Raw genomic sequence first — 24,123 nt, forward strand, 5'->3', positions numbered from 1 at the left:
GAGTACGAGAACACTGCATTTGAAAGACAGACCACACACACCTTAATCCGATGACCTGATTTTTTTTAACGAGTAATTTGGACTGTTAATGCCTGCAATTGAGACATATGGAGAATTCGGTTATTAAATCAGTTGGAGGTTTTAGGTTTCATGTTTGTGTGTCTGTGTGTGTGTGTGTGTGTGTGTGTGTGTGTGTGTGTGTGTGTGTGTGTGGTGTGAGGTGGAGGAAACATCACGCTGTCAGTTGTCAATTTCACATTTTTCGGAGCTATTTGTTTTGTTTACATCCAGCCGATTGCTTTAATTTCAGCAGAGTTCAGGAGGTTACACAGCAGCAGCAGAAAACCACAGCAGGGACATGATAGGCTCTGACATGAGGGAGGTGACTGAAAGTGTTTACAGCCCTGTAGGAGAGCGTGTCGGTCTGACCGATAGACGACCGAACCAGAGACAGTGGGGGAGGGTCTTCAGGGGGTCTTTGGTTAGTGTAGAGGTTCTTTGTGGACACTTGGCTACTAAATGTTTCTAGGGCAGCTGTGTGTTGTGTCGATGCTCAAAAAAAGCTTGCACGTGGCTCAGAGTTGACTGAGAGTTGAGAGGACTGAGGTGGACTTGTCTGTCAATATGAGGAGAGACAAGGTGACCATCCTATTGAAGAAGATAATAATGAGGCTAAAAAAAAAAAGCAAAACTCTATCAGCGATATCAAAAGCGGTTGGTTTGCCATAATTAGCAGTTGGGTGCAGGAAAACTAGAAAATGGCAAACAACCTGCCTGAACAACAAAAACTTCCGGTCTTGACTATATACCGGCATCCCGCGGAATTACCTAAATTTCGGACACCTCACAGTTTACGTCCAGTGAGCTTTTACATAGGTATGGACATGTAGCATGTTGGCCTTTAATTAACTGTAAGTACGGTCTTTCCCCATCGTTAACTACCTGTGGTTCCTTACCGCAAACTAAGGATTCTGCTGAATTTAATCCTTTTTCAGAGAGCACAAGCTAGCATGGTGGTTGGAGACGTCGTGCTGCACATCCCGGAGACCTCCAGGCTTAATCCCATAACTCTATGCATCCAACTACCTGCAGTGCCTCGGAGTAAGAGAGACACTGAATCGCTCCCAGCTGTGGGGATGGTGCTCTGCTCTGCTCAGACGGTGATGAAGAGTTTCATCCTCAGAGATCAAAAGTGCCACATAAAACCAAAGGAAGTCTCCCCAGCTACCAAGCACTGTCCCGGCTGCCAGTACTCCCAACATAAAATAACACAAATCTAATGCTGACAGTTTACCGAAATAAACACTTCAAATAAAGAGCAGCCATCCTCTGTCATTCTGATCTAATATTAAAAATGTAGCACACCCGGTCTTTGGCATCCACCTGTCACATCTTCTAAAATAATCGACAAAGCCAGCACACCTCATCTGTCTAGCTAAAATAAAGGAAAGGCATCCAGCCCACTAAAAATGAAACACCACAAATCCGACAGGCACAATAGTTGGCATCATCCGGTCATTTCAAATCCAACACACCTGATGTTGAGCCTAAAATGACTCAAATGGCCTCTGCCCCAGTCGAAGTATGTACCACAATAGCCAAAGGTAGCCACAGCAGGCTACCGTTGCAACACTAATCCACTGCATCCAATCCTGGCATGTGCATCATGCTTCTTGAATAAAACCACGTAAAACAAACGCATCCGGGCCTCCCGAAATAAAAACCACACAAATCCGCAGCACCTGATCTGCATCGTCCCCTGTCACGTCTCCAAAGTAATCACCCAAATCCCGCGCCTCCAAAGGACGGCATTCCCCAGAGATACCCAGCAACAATCACTCCAGCTCGGAATGCCCTGGGACAGTCGGCTTCTAAAAATAACACGATTCCATCGCACTGGGTTTTTTGGAAACACTTGTCATTCCTCCGAAAATAGAAACCCAAACCTACCGAGGCCTATCTACTGTGAGATCAGAGCTGCAATTGGCGTGTGTATCAATCTTGGTTTTGCACAAAATACTTTCACTATGATTCTGCTACATAGAGTCTTTGTTAACCAGAAAGAAATTAGGAGAATTTGTTTCCGTTTGCATGATAATAACGATGCTGTGGGCAGAAAAATATGTCTATAAATCCAGTGATGATGAATGAATCTAAGCTATATACTTGTAAATAAAATTAAAAGCAGCAGAGAGACGTTCCTGACTTCCTCTCTCAGCCCTAATTAATCTCTGCTGTTAATCCCTCAACAAACACAGATGAGTGTCTTAAACTGCGTCTTAAAATTCATCTCTCTCTTTCCATTGGCATTAGAGTCTGTCTCTTTGCAGGCAGGTGAAACTGAAACTTCCAGATTCAGCGCCAAAAGTAAGAAAACCTTGGGACCTGAGCTCTGGGGAAAACCTCCAGTCCCCCCGAGAACCCTGCACAGGATGGGCCAGCACAGATAAGGGAATATGGATGGTAATTAATGATAACCAAAGTGAATGATCTGATTTGCATAATCAGGTTTTAACATTTTGGTATTATAAGTATAAGGTGTCTCTTTGTGTCTGTGGAATAATATTCAACTCCAGTTGGTTTTTTATTAATCGTGAACCAGGAGATATCAGTTTATTTTTATAATTTCCACTCAGATTTTTAACCATTAATGTCCCCACTAAAGGCTTTTCTCCGTGCTCTACTAAAGAATGACTTAGGAACTATATTCTGTGATATAAACAAGACAGATATGGGGATTTTGACAGAGCTAGGCCACCTGTTCCCCTCTACCTCTAGTCTTCGGCACTGGGCAGACGTAAAATGAGTACGGATCTTAACATGTTCAATTAACACTTTTCTTACCCCAGGACTCACACATGCACATTTGAGCGTTACCAAAAGGTGTCCCAGTGAACACAAACCCCGTTCTGGCTGTGAAGTCCAGAGAGGATTACAGGCGGTATGTTGCAGATAGTGCAGGCCACTAAATGCATAACTAAATGTTCTTATCACTGGCTGTCATTAGAGCACAGTGGGCATTCTTTCCATTGATACAGCATTGTGTCATCACTTCGAGTCTATAAACAGATCCTCTATTCACAAAGACAGCTTCGAGAGTGCAACAGGTGTGCTGAACTGTCCTCTGTTGAGGCCTGTGAAAACATTTCAATCCTATTCGAGATGCAGCAGTGCAGGTCAACAACAGCTACCTGCTGTTTGTTTTGGGCCATTTTTGCCTTCGTTAGAAAAACAGTAGGGAGCAGGTAGGAAATAAGGGGAGAGAAATTGGCTATAACCATATTGCCTTCTTGCCACATTGGTAGACAGGTGTAAACACATTTTTAACACCTCTTTGACGCTAAAAAAGTGAATATTGTACATTTGAAAAGGGGCATGTCCAGTTATTTGCATTGTGATTAATACAGTGGTCTCTACTTTTCTCAGCAAATTAAGTTGTTCATTTATACTTTTAGCTCACTGGCATACTTCACAACATTTATTGTGAAATAAATGCACAATAAATGAGCAAAATATTGATTGTAATTCTCTAGAAAATCTTTGATTTTCTCATTTAAACAAGAAAATCACTATATATGATGGAGAATTTTAATACATGGGTCTCAGACGAGTGACACGATCTTCTCTCTGAAATTAAAGCGATGTACAATAACAAACAATAATCTCTGAAAATCTAAAGGGATCGCCACAAATCTGTCACCTAAATCCACTCAAGAGAAATCCTTTGGTTCCCTTCCGCCCCCGAGAGAGATCAGGTCGTCTGGAGGACCGAACCTCAGGAGCCCGTAGGGCCTCACTACCTGGCTTGAAGGCCCTGCAGCAGGAGTTTGAATGATCCAGCTGAAGGACGGCCACTCTGCTCATCACAGCCCCACTCATCCAAGAGTGAGAACCATTTGGATTAACACAGTCTAGTTGAAATATCTGATTGGCTTCAGTTATTTAGAGCATTTTGATATGATGATGAAGTCATCTTTAGCGCTCCGATTGGCTGTCGGGGGTTCACATAGAGGATTGTGATTGGATGCTGGAGTATCAAAAGGGTTCGTGTGGTGTCTTCAGCCTGATATACAGACAAGTTGGACCGGAGCAGTGGAAAAATAACTGCTCTATTTATAAAGGCCCATTTAACAGCAGAGGGTCATCTGTGTCCCTCACGGGAACACATTCGGCCTGTCCTCTCGCTACCAAGAACTCATTCCATCGCAAGATCTGGACTCATAACTACCTGCTTCCTCCTTGTTTACATATTGTCAAATAAAGTAGAGATGCCACAAATCAAATGTTAAAATATGAATACTGAGCAGGGACCAAATCCAACCAGAAGTTGCTTTCATCCAGACTCTTGTGCTTCTATCGTGTATATACAACAGATTCCTAATGAAGAGTTTTTATACTCTGGAAATTTTATAAACATCATCATCCTTTAATATTCAGTTTCTACAGAAGCACAGTGCATTCACCAGAGATTTTCTTTTATGAATTCTGTATCTCTTCAGTATCTCCTAGTAATGACTCGCAAATTGTATCTATTTTATGTTTTGTTTTTTTAAGTACGGAAAAAATTTTGAATCTTGATACCAATTTATCATTATTTTTTAATGTCATCCTTATTAGATAAAGACCTCATTAATTTGAATTTCTTTCATCATAACTGTAAAGATGCTAAATCATAAATACAAGGAAATGTCAGGATTTGTGGAGGAGTTCTGTATATTTCTGACAGTCACTGATCTATAGGGTAAGATAAACAATGTGCTTTTTTTTAATGAGGTTAAGTCATTTGTCCTTGTTGGTTTCCCAAATTCAACATAATGTGGATAAAGATTAAAGCAGAGAAGTTGACAAGAAAAATGAGAATTTGGGGCAAACGTACATAATTTATCTGAGTATTTTCTACACTTGTTGTACCTAAAGGTTTACACCATCGTGAGGGTCTATTCTTCAGTGCAGAACATTCACGTACAACATTTAGGTATAATCAAAATGAAACCCCTGTGGCTACAAACACAGGAACGGAAGAGCCACAAACTATCACAAAATGACTAACTGGTCTTTTAACTGAGAGACGAACTCGAGCTGACAGATCATAGTCATTAGTCTGTCTCCACCTGTAATGTCCATAATCACGGCAGTATAGATAATACAGTGCTGTCAAACTATTCCATTATACGTCTCATTTATATGTCACGGAAATACTGATGACTCATTAAGGGAAGTAGCATAATTTTACTCATGTTCACACACATACTGACATACTGCATATTTGTATTTGGACATTTAAACTGATATTTCTTGCCGCACTTCAGTAACAATAGTTAAGAGTTGTCGGACCATTTTTGAACTACGTGCACGTGTAATGTAGTGGTGCCGCTCTGTGGACAACTGCAGGTACTGTGAGAGTATCACCGTTCACTTCTCCTCGTCAGTGTGTCCAGTTTAATGGGAGGCTGGTGATTTTCAGTTTGCAGTGATCCGTGTCAAGTGGCTAAGAATAATGATTTTTATTTCATTACCTTCAGGTCAGAAGGGAGACTATATATCATATGTAATACATTTGACAAAGAAAGCAGGGAATCCTCTCTTTTCAGAGGCTGGAATCAGAGAATATATGGCCTTGTTTTACTATTTTTGCCTAAAGGATGTCGGCAACAATTAATCGATTATCAAAAGTAGTTGAAGATTTTTTTTACGTTGCTTCAACTAATTGATTAATCAACTAATCATTTCAGTTCTACTGGCCGCCGTAACAAATAACAAAATAAATGAAAATGAAATAAAAGTACTGACTAAATAAAAATATTAGCTTCTCCTCTGACCCGGAGATGTATTAATCTGCAGAAAACATAAAATAAGGATCATTTCCTAATTTATGGATTTCAGCAGACCAGAAAGAGGAAGTGATTCTTGTGTGCACTATGGGTTAGAAAACATGATGCTCTTTTGGAAAGTGTCAACAAATATTTTACGTCTGTGAGATCAAACTTTTAAAGAGACAACACTGTAATGTGTTTTTTTGTTCATCGTGACTCAATGGATAAAGACAGCTGAGTCTCAAAACATCAGCAGTGAGCGGGGATTTTTTGGCTACTGCTGAGTTCTGTCAGCATTGCACTAATCTTTTTTTACACATTTACAATGGATCAGACGTTAATCAGTAATGTGAAAGGGGTCGCTTGTAGTGAAAAACCCACAAAGACTTGTCACCCGACAGCAGTTCAGCTCAGCTCTGCGGGTCTCTTTGGCTTCTTTTAGCTCATTGGTTTTATTTTTCAGGCCTTCAAAACCTGCTCTCATCCACCACTTTTTTCCAGCAGCAACAGGCAAAAGCTCTGATTAAACCCACTGTACACTGCCTGCCCAGAGCCAGATATCAGACAAGGTGAGAAACTAGCTTGTGGAGCCTTGTGGAGCATTTAGCAGCCAAAGAGCCAGATGTTTTTTCTCAGGTTTAATAGTATTTAGGATACAGAATGTTGTAGATCATAAATCATACATTAAAGTTACAATGCTTAAGATTTCAGTCCTTGTTGTTTAGGTAACACCTTTGGTTATTGGTGATGGCAGCAATTTTGTTTTAATAGTACAGAGTTCTTTTCCCAGAGTTCTTTTGGAAATTACACATTTCAACCACTGGGGGCAGCTAACACGCCTGGCGCAGCTACTCTGTCAGAAATGCAAAAGAAGAAGAGCAACTGGTGAATCTGTGTAAAGGCTGAGAGGATTCATCACCTCATGTTGTTTTGATAAAGAAAATAGTCAAATTTGCCCTTTTTTTTCCATTGTGTTGCATGAACACAAACAGCACTGAACAGTAAAAGGAATTGTTTGGTAAGAGTCCGTCCCCTGGTAGCTGTTGCTCGTACAGACACATGATGCATTCATGCAATGTCGGCAGAATGGGAAGAGCAGGAAAAACGCCATAAACGACCCAAATTAGCCACTTTTGTTCTGTTACGTATTTGTAGCAATTCGATAGAAAGTGAAACAGGGTGCAAACAGTGTGTAGCTCCTTTAAAATTAGCTAAATCAATTCTATTAGTGTTAATAATAGATTTAATTCTGTTGCATTTGCTGACATTCTGCCAACAGTTCGTCGACATGTCTTAAGTTCATCCAACTCGGGAATTACAAGTCGGACGCTGATGGGACCATTTTTTTCCCCAATCAGCTGCTTCGTAATTTTGGTTGATATGAAAATGATGTGAACTCTGCATTATAATACACATCGATATATCGTTGATGTAGTATGTACACAAATCCATACAAAATCACACATCCAAAGGACCAGAAGGAACTGGTTCAAGGTACTAAAGTTGAAACTGAAAGAAGAATGAAGCTGCTGGAGGATGTGAAGCACAATAGAGGCCCAAAGAGACTTCTGTAAAAAAAAAAAAAAAAATCCTTGGGTTTTTACAGTGTCAGAGCGAAATAGCCTCAGTGATCTACCTCTTTGTTTATGTGAACCATAGCTAAAGTAATGTGTTAAACTGGAAGTGAGAAGTAGCATCTCATTGCCCAGTTCATAGTCTTTGTATCACACAGCTCTACAGTTACTGTCGCTGTTCACACTTAGGATCCTGACAACAGCTTTGGTATTGAAGCACCCAGCAGATGAGAGAGTACAGTTATAAACCATTAGCAATGAGTTTTGGCATTGAACAGGTCATATCCAGCGGTAATGTCATCTCTGGTTCCCAGTTAATACACAGGAAGAAGCTGATCGTCATCCTGAGACGTGGCCATAATAAAAAGCATTTAATAACAAGATGAGGCTTCACTTGCAGGTTAAGCTCTGCTCTCTTGGAGGCTGCATGTATGAAATATACAAATTGCCTGCTCTCTCAAATCCAGAGATGCAGTTCCTCTTAATGCTCAAAAAAACGTGATTAAATTCACGATTTAGCTGCACACGCAAGTCTGTCCCTTCTCACTTCTCTAGCTCGCGTACAAATCTGTTCCTAAACATAGTTAAATCCTGACCCACAGATTGACCCACCCCTCTTTTTTTTTTCTTTCATTTTTTGTGCTCTAGTTTTGACATCAAGGAACTTTAATAACAGACTTAAAAGCTAAATTTAAAAGTGAGAAGGCAAGTTTTGATGTGCTTACAAAGTATGGAAACTGGGATGCTGCCTTGTGGGAAGGAGGGACGTGGCAGAGTAGGAAGAGTGTCAAAACGGGTTCGAAAGCTTACCTGGGTTTTTCGTCATCTGTTTCACCTGTGAAACGGAAAGTGAAGACGGCCTGTGTTGAGTCTGACTTGGTGATTTGATTTGGTAGGCTATCTAATATTACATTTAAAATTCGGGTAATGTTATGCCCAGTTTATAAGGCTAAATAGAATATGTGTCGTTTTCTATGGTATTTTTCACCGAAACACGGTATGTTTAAACGATAAGTTTGATAAATTTGATTCTGTATTTTTCATATTGTTGAATCCCACAAGAAGAACAAAAGCAACAGTGAAACATTTATGTATTTATTGGTTTGTTTAACAATAAATAAAAGAATTCTGTGTATCAAAAGGCTGATAAAGCTTAGTCCTATGCGCCATAGTTTTCTGGTTTTGCCGAAAAACAGCTGATGTCATAAATATTCATTAGAGCGCTAAATGTGTATTCATCCACGGCCGGAAATAGTCCCCAACAGATGTTCTGTTTACTCTGTGTTTGACCAATATTTGCTGAAAACTACAGTGCCCAGCTGTTTTAAGAAATTGCTAGACAGGGAGGATCTAACAAAAGAGGATTTTGAGTCCCATCGCATTATGGGAAATGTGGGATCAAGTGTTTTTAGAGCTTGACCCATTCGAGGGACTGAATGTTAGGATAGCCTGTGTTGCTTTGATTGTGACCATCTTATTTTCTCTCTTTTTCTCTTGTTATTGCCCTAACTTTATGTAGGTGCAGTATTAAATCAGTGGAGTACACACTTAGCCGTGTGCCGGAAAATTACTCCTGATGATGTTGACTTCTCTTCACGAAAGTCAAGAAAATCCGTTGATTACAGTTCAGCTCAACAGTGAAAATATCTCTGTTGTTATTTGTTTTACTTTTTCAGTTTTACTTAGATCTTCGTTGGGTCATCTCCAAAAGGTTTTCACAGCTAATGTTCCTTGGCAAGGGACTGGCAAGTTGCAACTTGCAAAATACAGAAATCATGATGGGAAACTGCAAGCTGATGCTGAATCGCCCACACTTTGGTTCACACATTTCCCCTGCGTTCGTCTTGTGGTACGACAGCGACACACTCAGGAGAGAACGAGGGCTCACCACCTATTTATACGTATTTACAAGTTATTTAGATGGCACACATATTGGCACATCATCTGCCTCAATTACAGTTCGAGCGAGAGGGTGAAGGTTTGTGGCGATGGTGTTTGTCTGACAACGAGACAAACCTTCAAAGGTAAGATGTTTAATCTTCTACATGGAGCAGAGTTTGACTTTCTAGCTGCAGGACTACAAATGTGGATCAAATTCTGTCACATAAACTTTGTCAGATGATGATAAAACTTTTATTTCAAGCAATATAAATATCGCAAGTTTGCGTTTTCTGAAATTAAAATTGCAGGACCGTGTTTGTCACAGAAGCTTTCGTTCTTGCCAGTTCTTCATGACGCAATTTTTCTTAAATAAAAATGTCTAAACCTTTTAGAATAGACGAGACATTTTAAACTTTGGAGCACTCAAGTCATCACAGACTGGCAAAACGAAATTTTTTTAAAACGTATAAAACACAAAACTTTTCTAAAATGGATTTTAAAATTGTTTAAGCTTATTAGATCGTGAAGAATTGGTCAAATGAACAAAACTGGGCATTTATTTCTCTCATTTAACTTTCTGAAATGTAACATTTGGGGTTTAAGGGAAAAATTGCTAAAAAAGATTATTTGGATTCCTGTTAAGGTTAGAGCTGGTGTATGAATGTGTGCCTCAGGTTTTAACAAGCTAGTGCAGATGGAAACGGCACATTTTGACAAATCATGATGTCCATTATGATCTCAATTGCAAACAACCTGGAAATCCACTATGAATGGAAAATATTTAGGGGACAAATGATGGCATGCTGTGGCAGTTAGAAACAAGTAATGTCAGATTGGAGGCTGACCCAAAATGTACGTATTAATCCATACAGTACAGAAAGTGGTTTCAAACAGATCTCAATTTATGCTTAAAGGTCTAAAACATAAGTTTGTGATCATCTAAAAATGTAATTGTTTGGTGTTTGTATTGGGATTATGTTGTGTTGCGATGGTCTTTAAAAGGAGGTCGCAGAATATACTTTCAGTTTTTGAAGCAATAAAAGTAGAATAAGAAGTGCACTTCACTCTGTTTGCTCTAAATATGGCATTTGCTCTGCTCGCTTTGTGCTTAGACATTGAGTAGATAGGGCCTCTTGGATCACTTCCGTTAGAAACAATAAACTGGCACTGATACACAGATAAAGGATGTGCACTAGCTGTGCTCTGACAGGAAATAACCCTGATAATGGGAAGTGGCTGTTGTTCTTTTCAGCTAAATGTGATGAGGATGACAATGAAGATGGCTGCTGTCTCTAAAACCACTCTGCTTCTGCTCTGCTGCTCCATCATCTTCTCCGCAGGTACTGTACGATTAAACGTTTACCCTCCTCGCTCTCATTAAGTTGTAGTATTTGATAATGTTGGAATTTTAGGATTTAAGTGCTGTACAGATCAGTGGATTACTGTGTTTTTGGGTTATCCAGTGGGAACAGACTTCAAACTTAATGGTGCTTAACAATTAATTTCATGAGGTTTTTAAAATCATATTCTCTTTAAAGAATTTTTTTTTTTAACTCTGGCCAACTGAAAAACTCTTTACGTATGTTCCACATTTTCTACTTCGGTCTTTTGAATGATTCTTCATGTTTTCAACAACAGATAGTTGCTCTGTTCTGTTACTACAAATCCTGTATGAATGCCATCATTTTTCAGGTGTGTCTTATTTTTTTCATCGTATTTTTCCTTCCGGTCTGCTTCTGGTTTACATGCGTCAGTTTTAAAGCAGGGAATTGTTTGATTAAAAATCGAAAAATTTGCAAAAATATACAGTTTGTAAGTTGTAGGAGATGGGCAATGGACATGCAAAAATTCACAAAAACTAAACAGACTAGATTCAAATTAAAGGCTGTTTCTAAATAAGTAATGCGTCACTTGAATTCGAGGCTGTCGCACTTAAAGGAAACCAGCAAAATGTTCATGTCAGCTCAAGTTCGTGACATGGTCGGGGTTAAGGGGTCAGAACCCCTAGAGGCTGCCACTGAATGACATGAAACAACATCTGTAATGTGAAAAAACTGGTGTGCATTCATATGTAACTGTGTGTCTGTGTGTGTGTGTGTGTGTGTGTGTGTGTGTGTGTGTGTGTGTGTGTGTGCGGAATGACTGATCAAAATAACCTGTACTTGTTAGTATAAATTTGCTCGTCTACTTGTGTCCCTCTAGTTCTTACTTTAGCAAGAAGGCGTGTTGCGATTGTTGCGGGCGAATGCGAGTTAAAGCCTCAGCCAGAAATATATCAGACAAATGAAATCATCCGGGCGCCTTGGCTACAACACAAACATGCTGCTGATGTGGCAACATCGGTCTGAAATGAGGTTGCAGAGGACAAAGAGGACGCCAGGCCGCAGCGCTTCAATGCAGGGGACCTACAGGAGCAGCAGACATACGATACAGAAACGCAACAATGTGATTTCACCAATGGAAAAAGAAAATGAAAGAATAAAATACATGAATATCCTACATATTAAAATAATATAGAATGCAGCAAATAATATTAAAATAACATCAGAGTGCCACATTTGTTGATAATGATTCAACTAAGGGGAGTTTTGGTCTACAAATCCATGTAAAACATGGAGGGAGAAAACCTAAAAATGAGCACAAGTACATATATTTTAAAAAATTTTAAATCCATTTCTTTTTAGTCCCTCCTCTGGCAAAATATCTAACTTTTTTTTTTTTAAAGTGTCACATTAAGAGTTGCTGGATGATCTTATCAGACTAGTTGATTTAGAATCATGAAATGGTAAAATTATTTTACATTTTCAGAAACTCCTGCTACGATGTAAATGTCAGCCAGTATTTAATTTTATCACTGCATATTAATTTAAATGCATTTCGACCAAATGTTTAAATATAATCATATTAAATAGCAGTTTTAGCTGCTGCAGCCGAAGAGTTTGAGGGTCTCATTGTGTCAGATTCGTAAATGTCAGAGTTGATGTTTAGCCAGTTTTGTGAACGGGTTGAAAATAAAGGAGCGAAGACGTGGTTTATATGTAAAGGCTTAGAAACGATCGTCTGTTGCTTCCTGGAATCGTAGCTTGTTCTTCGGTTATAATATGCTAAAGCCACATCCTCTAATGATCAAGAATGAATTATTCTTTGCACTGAATTAACAATAGGTGAGTGCAAAAAAAAACGCTAAGCAAACCTCTTCAAGGACTGTGAGTGACTGCAGGAAGTTTATTGTAGGACATTTCCAAACTAGAGGAACAGTCAATTAGAACAGACGTTTTGAGGAAGTAGAGAGCAGGTATGGTTTCGGAGATCAAAACTCAGCTCAAAATACATTTTTCCTGTGGATACAGGTCTGGTGACAAATTGTTTTCCTCGTTTTTAAGATCATTATTACCGAGATAATGGTGTGACTTTCTCGTTATTTTTGAGATGGCTGCTTGTTCTTGAGCGATTATAACTTTTTTCCTTCTATTTCAAAATAATATATACTGTCTTTAGTAGTTACGGGACTTCCCTTTCTATTAAAACTGAGAGGGATGAGTCCAAGAAACTGAGTTGGCCAGGCCAGAGAAGCACATTATCTTAAGATAATAAGCTATTTAAGTCATGATTACATGAAAAGTGTGTCATATCTTGAGTAATATATTCCTTTCAGGTGAAAATGGGCTTCAAAACGTTAAATGTGAGCAGTTTGTTATCTTAAAGGGGGGAACAATGGAAACCAGAAATATCTTAAGTTCTGTTGAAGTATGACGCTGTCTCTCTTCTCTGCCTCACCAACTTTTAGATGTCATAAACTGCATCATTTAACTTCCTCTCAGTTCGGTGCCACGATTGGAAAAAAAAAACAAAAAAAAACGATGTCCTGTATCTAGCTTTCCTGTTTTGAGTTTAGTTGATGTCGTGAGCCTTCAGCAATCGTTTGCTGTGCAGTGCATAACTGAAGGCTGGTTGTTGTTATTATCATCACACTGATGAATTGGTTTTTGAAAATTAATGCCTATGCAGCCCTTCTCATGTCGTCACATCACGGCGAACCGGTCTCCTAAAAACTACATTCGTATACTACATTTATACATGTTATGGAGGAAATGTCACTACTGGTGGTGCATTCTGGTATCACACAGGACTCACAGGGAGCCGGTTGAAGTTGGATGGTTGGCATAAAAGTCTACACCGAGTTTCCGTGTTGAGTCCATTTTGTGGTTAGGTTTAGGCAACAAAAAACCCTTTTGGTTAGGGTGAGGGAAGATTGTGGTTTTGTTAAATGTTGGAAAAGTTACCACACCATTTATTTATGTCACTGTTGATTTTTTTCTATTTTCAGAGACCATGGTCTTTCCCTAAACCAAAAAGCATAACAGTGAAGTTCATTTACGCATTGCAAAATAAGTGGTGCTGGAAGTTTGGTGACACTGACTAATTGTGCTGTCGTCGCTAACCGGACGGTTTCATTAACACAGCTAACGTAAGGGGATGTGTCTGTGCCGTTCACTGATGCCTCATGACTGACTGCAAAAACCCACGCTCCATTGCTTTTGAGGAGCAATTTATATTCCAGCAGGTTAAGTTTGGGGTTAATTTAAGCAGTAGGGTACCTGGGGGGGTTAGGGGACCTGAGTCAGCCAGAGGGGTCCATCGGCTGACCCCCACATTTTTGTAACTGCCACTGAAATGGAGACATTATCCCTATCTTGACTAGTCACTGGAATATGTGTTCCAAAGAAGGCTTAAACTGAGTAAAAAAAAATTTTGTCATACGGAAAAATATTAATGGTCTACGTCATGGGACGATGACTCACATGTGCATTATTATCCTGTGGGTGACCTTCACAGAAAATGAAACTCTGTCAAAGTTACATTTTGTGTTTGCAAATCAAGGATTCTACTGAGGGTTGTGTTTTTGTTGTTGTAGTTTCGTGGGGAGTTTTTTTTCCCCCTACGTCCAACGATTACTGAAAAATTTTAATTCTTCATTCGTTTAAATGATTTTTTTTTCCATATTTACATAAAATAAGTTTTGCTTGAGAATTTGGCGGCACATTTAGAATATGATAATGAAGGTTGGACGTTTAGACAGATTTCACGCGGGACTGTGTTTAGTTGTGCGTGGCTTCTCAGCAGACTTTGGTCTGAGCGGATTCGACACAGCTCATCCAAACTCAGTGCACTCAGGCTTTGCAACAAGGTGAAACGATCTGTCTAGGCTGCAGAGTTCAATGTAATAGGCTTTTTGTCGCTTTCAGATTTCGTGTACAAACAAAAATGGTTACTCAGAGAAAAAATCGGGTCACGTAGGAAATTGGGCAATGTGATCACATCCACTTTAGTAACCTTGGCCCTCAGTTATCAACAATGCGTAGTGCACAGAACTTTGAACCATTTCCTGCCCGTGCATGCGAACAAAACCCCGGTGGTACACCCCGTGATCATAAACCGATTCTCAAATTACAGACACAAAAACTCAGCAACACTAACATCTATATCAGCATATTTCATAGTCATGTATGCTGCAAGTTTGACCTTCTACTCAGTGTTGCAGCAGTACAAGTTAAATGTGAGATAATCCAATTTTTCTAGGTGAGTTTCACATAGAACTGTTAACATTCTTGCTCTGATACAAGGTTACAGTCACATCTATTTATTTTGAGAGTAAGGACTTAATTTCACCAAAACTATGCCTTAATCATTACATTTGCTGTTATAGTAATAATCAAAGGCATAGATGTCGAGGAGAGGGGAATCCCACTGCATTGTCCTCAAGTTAAGGGTAAAACCACACTGGCAGAATTTTAAGGCATTTTTGACGTTCGTCGCTTGTTCATCTTTGTCCACCAGGTTCCCCATTAACTTTGCTACATTGGGTGGGGGAAATGAAATCAATGATTCAATGAGTATATTCAATGAGTATTTTGCCACTGAGTTTAATAAATTTTGATGTGATTGTTCAGGGCTTTATGACATTACTCACTGCAAAATTTTCCGAGTGCCGTCTGATGCTCCATTGAATTTCTCCACCTTTCTTTCTGTTCCAAAGATGCTCAGGATGAATGCAGCTATGTCAAAACAGGAGATAACTTTGTGGTGCCCCTGAGCCACCAACTGACCCAAACAGAAAAACTAAGATGGACGCTCGACGGTGCTTTAATCTTGGATCGGAAACCAGTGAAGAGTGGACAATCCATGACGTCTCACAAGTTTGTCAAAGGGAGCCAGAAAGATATTTATCAGAATGGTTCCCTGAAGCTGACAAATGTGAAAAAAGAGAGGGCAGGGAAATACAAACCTGAGATTTTCAGAGAAGATGGAATGTCGGTACAAAATTTAAAGGTCACACAATTATGTGTATTGGGTAGGTAACAACATATTATAACTAAATCTCATCTGTTATATAAGTATATCTTGATATATCTTACTGTCCATCCCGCTTTATGGCTTACCTGTATCAGAAGTAAAAGGGTCCAGCTACCTGAACAGTTTTCACTGTCACCTTATCTGTCATATCAATGTTAAGTGTGTTGTGATGCATCAGACATTGTTGTCTATTAACATCAAAAAACCACTTTTGTTTTAATATCATCTAATTAGTTCGCATCACATCTGTTTTCATATATTGTTTGTAATGACACGATATTTGCAGTGTTTTTAAATGCATAACGAGCGCTACTTCAAATAAAGTTTGATCTAATCAAATCTGCTCTACTCAGACCATGTCCCGCAACCTAAAGTGAAGATTGAATGTGTCTCACGCAATGTCAACCTCTCCTGCACTGTTGATCAGGTGAGGAAAAATGGACAATATGTATTATGAACAAAGCAGTGAGGGTCATGTGGGGAGTCTTTCAAATCAATCCCCTGCAAAGATGTGTTTGTGGAATCTGTCGAGAGAGAGGGTCTGTGGCTTCCTTTCCCCCACAACAAAACCAAACATGAGTAGAGTTAGGCACTCACTGTATTCCTGTAGGTTTGAATTTCTGATTATTATTATTATTTGATTATCTAAGTTAGGAAAGAAGCCAAAATGTGTGAAAAGCAAAATGCGGCTAAGATGAAGAAAGTAGAAATATATTGGTTGTTTTTCTCTTGCTTTTATTTGCGTTGGAGGTCGTAGCGTGAGTTGCAGCGGCTTATAGGCCAGTTTGGGCATTGTGGTTGAATACTCAACCTGCATTAATAGTGTGGGAAAAAAAACTTTACAAAGTTAGTTGCGGGTACAGACTTATGAAAACACTTCAATCACTGATGAAGACCCTGAGACCCAATATTTGCACTGGATAGTAATGTCTTCTTTGTTATACTTGAAGGTCTACATATGCTCACGATAAACCTCTAATCTGTCCATTAAAGTTTTTTACCCAGGACACCAGTGGTCTCACGTTTCAATGGCTTCAGAATGGCAAGGTGCTTGGAAAGGAGAAGAGAAAATTTCTGATCCAAGGAGTAAAAGCGGCGGATAAACATTTATTCAGTTGCAAAGTTTCCAACCCAGTCAGCTCGATGACCAGTGAGCCTGCTACACCAAACTGTATTGAGCACAGTGAGTATTATCCAGTGGTTACTACAGCCATATGTCTCTGGCCTGTTGTAAGGAACGGGATGTTTACTTCACATATGATTGAAATCACACAGTTTGACCAGTGTGTTACAGACTAGAACAGTGCTGATAAGAACTGCTCAATATTAAACAGGTTGTCTGAACCCCGTAATGTGAATTCTTAGGAGACATTTTGATGATGTTTGTTTCCAGATTATGGCATCTATCGAATTATGTTGACATAAGATTGATGCAGTATATGTGTTACTTTCAGTCCAATCATTCATTGTCCTGGGGTTGGATACACTACAGAGCGATTACTTCAAACTTTTCAAAAGAGGCACATTTATCAACTGGTCGTTATATAGCTTCACTTTCCAAAAGTTATGCTTCTTGACTCTGAAATGGCCATTTTGATTAATCTAGTTATTAAAATAAAATACATTAAATCAGTATTTATTCAATTTGTTTCTTCTCCCCATCTTTCCTCCTTAAGGGTCCTTTTTCCCTGAAAAAATACTGGGAATTAATACCTGGATTATTGTGGGCAGTGGAGGAGGTATGTTTGCTCTCCTGTGTAGCTGCACAGGTTAAGCATGTCAGTATCTTTTATCAGATTGCATGTAATGATACATCTTTTTAACCTTACATATCTCTCCTCACAGCATACTGCATGAGGTTAAGTAGAAAAACCGTGGAATTAATCTTAAAGGCATTACACCTGATTGAAATACGCAATTGTGGATTTTTACGTCTTACATAAATCATTGTTGTCATCCATCCTCGTCAGGTATTGTTCTGTTGCTGATTATTTTCGTCGTCGTGTATTGCGTCTTGGCCAAACGGAAAAAACGCATGCGACTGAAAGGTAAGGGTGTTCTTGTTTGTTTGGTTGCTTGTTTGCAGCCGCCTGGCTGTCATAATCCATGTTAAAGAAGGGCTAAGCCTAACCCCAGCCTTGTCCCTAAGCATAACCTTAAGGTAAAATCTAAAATTTGCTGTGGGCTCTATAGCTTTGAAATTTGTTCTGTTAATGATAAAAAAATGCCAATATTTTGATTAACAGTTGACACTGTTGAATCCAGTGCGCTCCTAATAAGTAAAAAAAGGCAATGGGAAGCTTGAGAGGAAGCGGTAGTGGTGCTGTATGACTTACTTCTCATCACACCGTAGCCGTCATGCACCGAATTGTTGGACAGGAATGTTTGCGAAGTTCTGTTTTGAACATCTTTAAACTAAACCCTCAGCGTTGAGGGAGAGCCTTTCAAAGACTGTTGAAGCTGATTGAATGACATGATCGACCCATGTTATTTTCATAATAGTAATTTTCACAAGGAAAAGGAATTGAGACATCAAAAAAGTTGATTTGAAACACTGTTTATTGATATTGAAATTGAGAGGGTTTGTGAAGTCAAAGTTTTGATAATGACAATTGTTATACTGGAAACAACATTTAAATTATGTTAAAGAAAAATCGAAGGCAATCAATTAAAAAAAATCAAAGTCGGTTACAATGCTGCACAGCTGTATGCTAACGTTTGGGCACCCCTGGGCAAATGACATATATGGTCTATTAATGATGTGAAAACAAGTAACTAGAACGTCTGCAGGAAACAGACATGAAAAATGAGCCTTTCTTCAAATGTTAATGTACTGTTTATTTTTATTTCATGAACAGTAACTGTGGCATGTGCAAAAGTTTGGTCACCCTTCTCCTTGTAAAAAACTCAGAACTTCGTTAACTCGTTAGGCCTTATCGGGCTTGTTAGGATTTGTAAGGCAGGTCCTCTAAGCAACTGACTGAGGATCTGATAATAGCTAATTGATGCCTTCAAAGCAAGGGAGGCTATCAAAGCACTTCCAGCTTGAAAGTGCTTCCAGCTTGTGATTCCCACAGTCTGACATATCATTAAGAACTGGCAGTAAGGGGGAACTGCCGAAGTCAAGACATGATTTGAAAGACCAAGAAAACTTACAGATGAAACTGCTTGTCTGCTGGACCGAAAAAGGCAAAGCAAAACCCCCATATGACTGCAAAAGACCTGCAGGAAGGTTTAGCTGACACAGAAGTGATGGTGCACTGTTCCACTTTGCAGCGTTGATGCACAAACAGGGTCTGCATGGAGGACTCACCGGAAGGAAACCTTAGCTGAACCTCATCGCACACGTGACGCCACACGTGACTTCACACAAGTCCACAAAGCAGCTTCTCGATAAGCCAAAATTGTTGTGGACAGATGAGGGTTAAATTGAGCGCTTTGGCCACAAGCAAAGGTGTGTGTGGAGACAAAAAGGGAGCAGCCTCGGATGAAAAGAACACCTCACCAACTGTTAAGCATGGGGGTGGAAATATTCTGCGTTTTTGACTGCGTGGCAGCCAGTGGCACAGTGCACAGTTACAGGAAGGAATGGAGTTTGCTAAATATCTGCACAATCTGGATGCAGATGTCCTGATGTCAGTCACTAGACTGAAAGTGAAAATCCCGAGATCAAGAATAGAAAGACTCTTAACATCCACAGTTTGACTGAGGGATGCTGGCAGATCTGATATCTGAAACATGTGGTCTGAGACTTTAAAGACTTTCCACATCCAGTTATTAACAGCAGCTGCACGTAAACTCCAGCATGAACACAGCATCCCCTGAGAGCTCAGCGTATATGCTGATTACAAAGCAGATCATATTCTTTATGAAGGCCTTTGTTTATCTGATGCAGCCCAAGCCTGCAAAGCCATGAACCTCAGACATAGTGCTTGTAGTGTAACACTGATAAAATAGAGATTATTGTATAAATATAAAAATAAACACATACAGTACAATAAATGGCTTTTCAATAAATGGCTAGAAGAACTTGGTTTAACAAGAAAATACTCTTTGGTTTTATATTCTTGCCAAAACAGTAAGGATAAAGGTAATCCAGCAGGTCTGACCCATCATCCATGCTAATTTTCAGATGAGGAGGAGCTTCGTTTGGAGTGGACCAATTCTGAGCAACACCATTGTCATCAGCGTAATCCTCCACACGATCATCACCACCACAACCATCACCAGCAGCAGCCGGCCGGCCACACTGGCCCTCGCCAACATCGCTCCAAACAGCACCGCGAAGTGCAGCGTCCCAGAGCCACCGAACCCTACAACGGTCAACCTCAGCCCAGCCCCAGACGAGCTGCTCAGGTAGGAAGTTAAAGTGGACATGCTTCTGGGTCACAAAGTTTGTTAACGCTGAGTTCTTAGGTGACAGTTAAGAACTCAACACTGTATGTAAAGATGTTCAAAAAGAAGTGTAAATACACACTTTTGGAGGTGTGTGAGTTGTGTGCAATGCAAACATGTGTAAGGAGGATTCTGATTTATCGTCGGGCTGCAGGTTACCAGTGTGGCATCTGACCTGATCGCTTATTTTTCCCTTCCCCTTCAGACCCCAAAACGAGTCGCTTGCAATCATGACGAGCAACTTCCTCCTCTCCCCCAGCCCAGGAAGAAAGCTCCCGCAACACCGAGAGTGTGACATGGTGTGAGTGTCGCGGTTTAGTGAGATTAATCACTCCTCTTTTTTTCGGGGTTCACCTGAGTAGTTTTGCCTGATTTCTTCATTTTCTTTCACTCGTCTCCTCCCTTTTTCTACCACTGGTTTTGCTCCATTGAAGTAGATTAATTCACCCAAACTCAGCGCAGCAGGAATGAAGTCCCGTCACTCTGTTTTGGTGTTAGAGGTCGTGATGGCATCGGGATGGTGAAAGTCAAACTGAAACGGACCATTTTTATCGAGTAGTTTATCATCTCAAGAGCAAAGTTGAAAGATGATTGTTAAAGCTAAACTCAAACTATGAATCTTCATAAGCTTTCAGTTTTAATATACACGATAGCGTGATGGTCAAACTTGGACTGCCCTCAGTTGTGGAACAATATATGTCTTTTGGTTTTATATTCTTGCCAAAACAGTAAGGATAAAGGTAATCCAGCAGGTCTGACCCATCATCCATGCTAATTTTCAGATGAGGAGGAGCTTCGTTTGGAGTGGACCAATTCTGAGCAACACCATTGTCATCAGCGTAATCCTCCACACGATCATCACCACCACAACCATCACCAGCAGCAGCCGGCCGGCCACACTGGCCCTCGCCAACATCGCTCCAAACAGCACCGCGAAGTGCAGCGTCCCAGAGCCACCGAACCCTACAACGGTCAACCTCAGCCCAGCCCCAGACGAGCTGCTCAGGTAGGAAGTTAAAGTGGACATGCTTCTGGGTCACAAAGTTTGTTAACGCTGAGTTCTTAGGTGACAGTTAAGAACTCAACACTGTATGTAAAGATGTTCAAAAAGAAGTGTAAATACACACTTTTGGAGGTGTTTGAGTTGTGTGCAATGCAAACATGTGTAAGGAGGATTCTGATTTATCGTCGGGCTGCAGGTTACCAGTGTGGCATCTGACCTGATCGCTTATTTTTCCCTTCCCCTTCAGACCCCCAAACGAGTCGCTTGCAATCATGACGAGCAACTTCCTCCTCTCCCCCAGCCCAGGAAGAAAGCTCCCGCAACACCGAGAGTGTGACATGGTGTGAGTGTCGCGGTTTAGTGAGATTAATCACTCCTCTTTTTTTCGGGGTTCACCTGAGTAGTTTTGCCTGATTTCTTCATTTTCTTTCACTCGTCTCCTCCCTTTTTCTCTACCACTGGTTTTGCTCCATTGAAGTAGATTAATTCACCCAAACTCAGCGCAGCAGGAATGAAGTCACGTCACTCTGTTTTGGTGTTAGAGGTCGTGATGGCATCGGGATGGTGAAAGTCAAACTGAAACGGACCATTTTTATCGAGTAGTTTATCATCTCAAGAGCAAAGTTGAAAGATGATTGTTAAAGCTAAACTCAAACTATGAATCTTCATAAGCTTTCAGTTTTAATATACACGATAGCGTGATGGTCAAACTTGGACTGCCCTCAGTTGTGGAACAATATATGTCTTTTGGTTTTATGGTCAATGTAATCTTGTATTTATTTTCTTAGGCTGTTACCGGACGACAAATATTAAATTGTTATTATTATTATATATTATAGGTGATAACAACATGTAACTTTCTGTGCAGAGCTGTTTCCTTTCTCTTCTTTTCCTCTTTCTTTTGTGTTCTGTTCTCCTCTGGCTTGTCTGTCTCTCAAGGAAGAGAGGAGCCACTCGGTGATGAAACAGATTTGCGAGGCTGTGAGGTATAAAAGGCCATTATTGTAAAAATAGTGAGGCATTAAGTTTATAATCTCAAACTATCATTCAGAGTGCTCTTTAAAGTGCTTTTTTTTTGTACTTTTGTAGTTTTTTAACATAAGTCATCTTCTCTATACTTGAGAAAGTCACATGTCTATGTATTTTTATCTCAGGAGGACAGTCACAGACTCTTAAATCTCCTCTAAGGTGACTGTTTTCAGGAATTAAAAATAACAGCTACATTTCAGCAGACTCCATCTGTGGAGAGATTCCAGCTTGCTCGTGGTAACTAGACCTTGCCGTGAAGGTTAGAGGGTGCACTCCTTTATTTCGTGATCGCCTCCTAATGAACCTGTAAATCCAGCAAGCAATGCTGGTTACAGTAAGAGTGTATATGTAGTTGTATGAACTTGAAAATTTGTTTCATGCCTCATTTTATCTCCTCTCCATACTTTTATATTTATTGGGATTTCAGATCTGTAAAAAGTGACAGTAACACAAATACAACATAACAAAGAGCAAAAGTTGCTCATTAAAGTCAGTGGGTTAGTCACATGCGGTATACACATTCTCTTTTCCAGTTAGTACATGTTTACAGTATGTTTACAGATTTTGTTAGATGGCTTATTCATTCTCTTGCTGAGAGTAAGGTGAGAAGATTGATACCACTCTCCTGTGTGGATAGTAAATACGAAGCTACAGCTAGATGCCCATTAGTTTAGCTTAGCATGAAGACTAGAAACGGGGAACCAGCTAGCCCGGCTCCGTCCAGAGGTAACAGAATCTGCCACCAGCGCCTCTAAGCTCACTGATACACTTGCTTTGAACTACTTGTTTCTCGTGTGCATCATGGCTGCCTCGAGGGTCCTGCGTTCCTCGGGAGCACTGGTCGTGCACGTCCTCAGCGATTAACCCGAGGTGCCTGCCAGATGTAATTTAGCGCATGACCAGTGGGGGCAGTATCAGAAAGTTGGATCACCACAACAACGGCATGGAAGTTTGGAGGAGAAACTCGGAGCTTGTCCACCTGACATACCGTGTATGCTGTTGCTGCTGCCGCTTTCCCTCCCGTGACCGCAACAATGACAGTATTTTAACCTCGTCGGGTGTCACCACAGTTTTTGTTTGCATTGTGCAAAAGCGGAAGTTAACAAGCAAGGTATTCTGTTTTTTACGCATTGGTAAAAAGCAAGTATATCGGTGACCTGAAGGTCAGTAACTAACGCATAACATCTCATTGGTTGCCTGGCAACCTCACAGCAACCGCGAGACTCGAGGAAGTCACTGTGCCCGGCCGAGAAGTAGTCCCAAACACAACCTCCCATAAAAAAACTACTTCTATACATTTTTGTGTGTCTACGGATTGAATGAACAAGAATATTTCCCTGTGTTTCCAGTCTTTAGGCAAAGCTAAGCTAAGCAGTTGCTGCCTGAAGAAAACGATTAAGCGTTTTTCGCTGCATTTTAAACTGTTCACCATCTTGTTTCTTATTGTGTTTTTTTTTTTTGGGGGGGAGGGGTTTTTTTTTTGTTGTTGTACTTTTTGTTTTGTTTTTAACTGCAACTTGAGAAAACACGAGTGTGGTTTGCATCAGGGTCACTGCAGAGTCTCCAACATGTTCAATTTTCTACCCAATGGTTCCTTTCCAGCCAGGCTGCAGAAAAATTTGAAATGTTTTCATTGTGAGAAGAACCCCATTTAGTATTTTCACAGCAGCCTTTAATGGAAATTTTACAAAAATACAAACTTGTTTATGCATACTTGTATGCAGTTGTTTATAATGCTCTTTTTTGTATTTGTGTTCTATATGATGAATAAAGAAAATGTTGACATCTGTAATGAATCACATAGAAATAGGTTCCTTTACTAGACAAACTGTGTCATTTAACTTTATTTTGAAAACTTGCTTATCCCGCAAGGTTGGCTTGTGACACAACTTTTCTGAGACAAGTTAAGGCAAGGGAAGTTAACCTGATGATAACAGTGTAACTAAATGTCATACATTTAATAATATAAAGAAAACATATCAGGAAACAAGATCATTCAAGCCTGTAATCATCTTTAATTTATCTGTATCACCTTACTAAGGCATTGATATTGTATGCATCAAAGTGTGAAAAA

The 24,123-nt window shown here is 40.0% G+C and overlaps 1 protein-coding gene across 1 annotated transcript; it reads left to right on the forward strand.

Annotated features, from left to right (window-relative positions):
- Positions 1 to 9,323: 9,323 nt before the first annotated feature.
- On the forward strand, positions 9,324 to 20,419 carry LOC120798180 (T-cell surface antigen CD2-like). The gene is made up of 9 exons (XM_040142280.1): positions 9,324 to 9,411; positions 10,521 to 10,608; positions 15,306 to 15,620; positions 15,976 to 16,049; positions 16,616 to 16,805; positions 17,299 to 17,361; positions 17,593 to 17,670; positions 19,755 to 19,978; positions 20,223 to 20,419. The coding sequence occupies exons 2-9, from the start codon at positions 10,530 to 10,532 to the stop codon at positions 20,310 to 20,312; spliced, it is 1,113 nt and encodes a 370-aa protein (XP_039998214.1). The 5' UTR covers positions 9,324 to 9,411; positions 10,521 to 10,529; the 3' UTR covers positions 20,313 to 20,419.
- The last annotated feature ends 3,704 nt before the right edge of the window (positions 20,420 to 24,123 follow it).

This window comes from Xiphias gladius, chromosome 13 (genome assembly GCF_016859285.1).
Source record: "Xiphias gladius isolate SHS-SW01 ecotype Sanya breed wild chromosome 13, ASM1685928v1, whole genome shotgun sequence".
NCBI lineage: Eukaryota > Metazoa > Chordata > Actinopteri > Istiophoriformes > Xiphiidae > Xiphias > Xiphias gladius.

Bases quoted from the DNA above. Each gene is read 5' to 3' on its own strand.
- LOC120798180 (XM_040142280.1), top strand. From the start codon at position 10,530: ATGAGGATGACAATGAAGATGGCTGCTGTCTCTAAAACCACTCTGCTT. The intron at 16,806-17,298 runs GTGAGTATTATC...TTCCTCCTTAAG, and splicing joins ACCAAACTGTATTGAGCACA to GGTCCTTTTTCCCTGAAAAA. The intron at 17,671-19,754 runs GTAAGGGTGTTC...GCTAATTTTCAG, and splicing joins AAAACGCATGCGACTGAAAG to ATGAGGAGGAGCTTCGTTTG.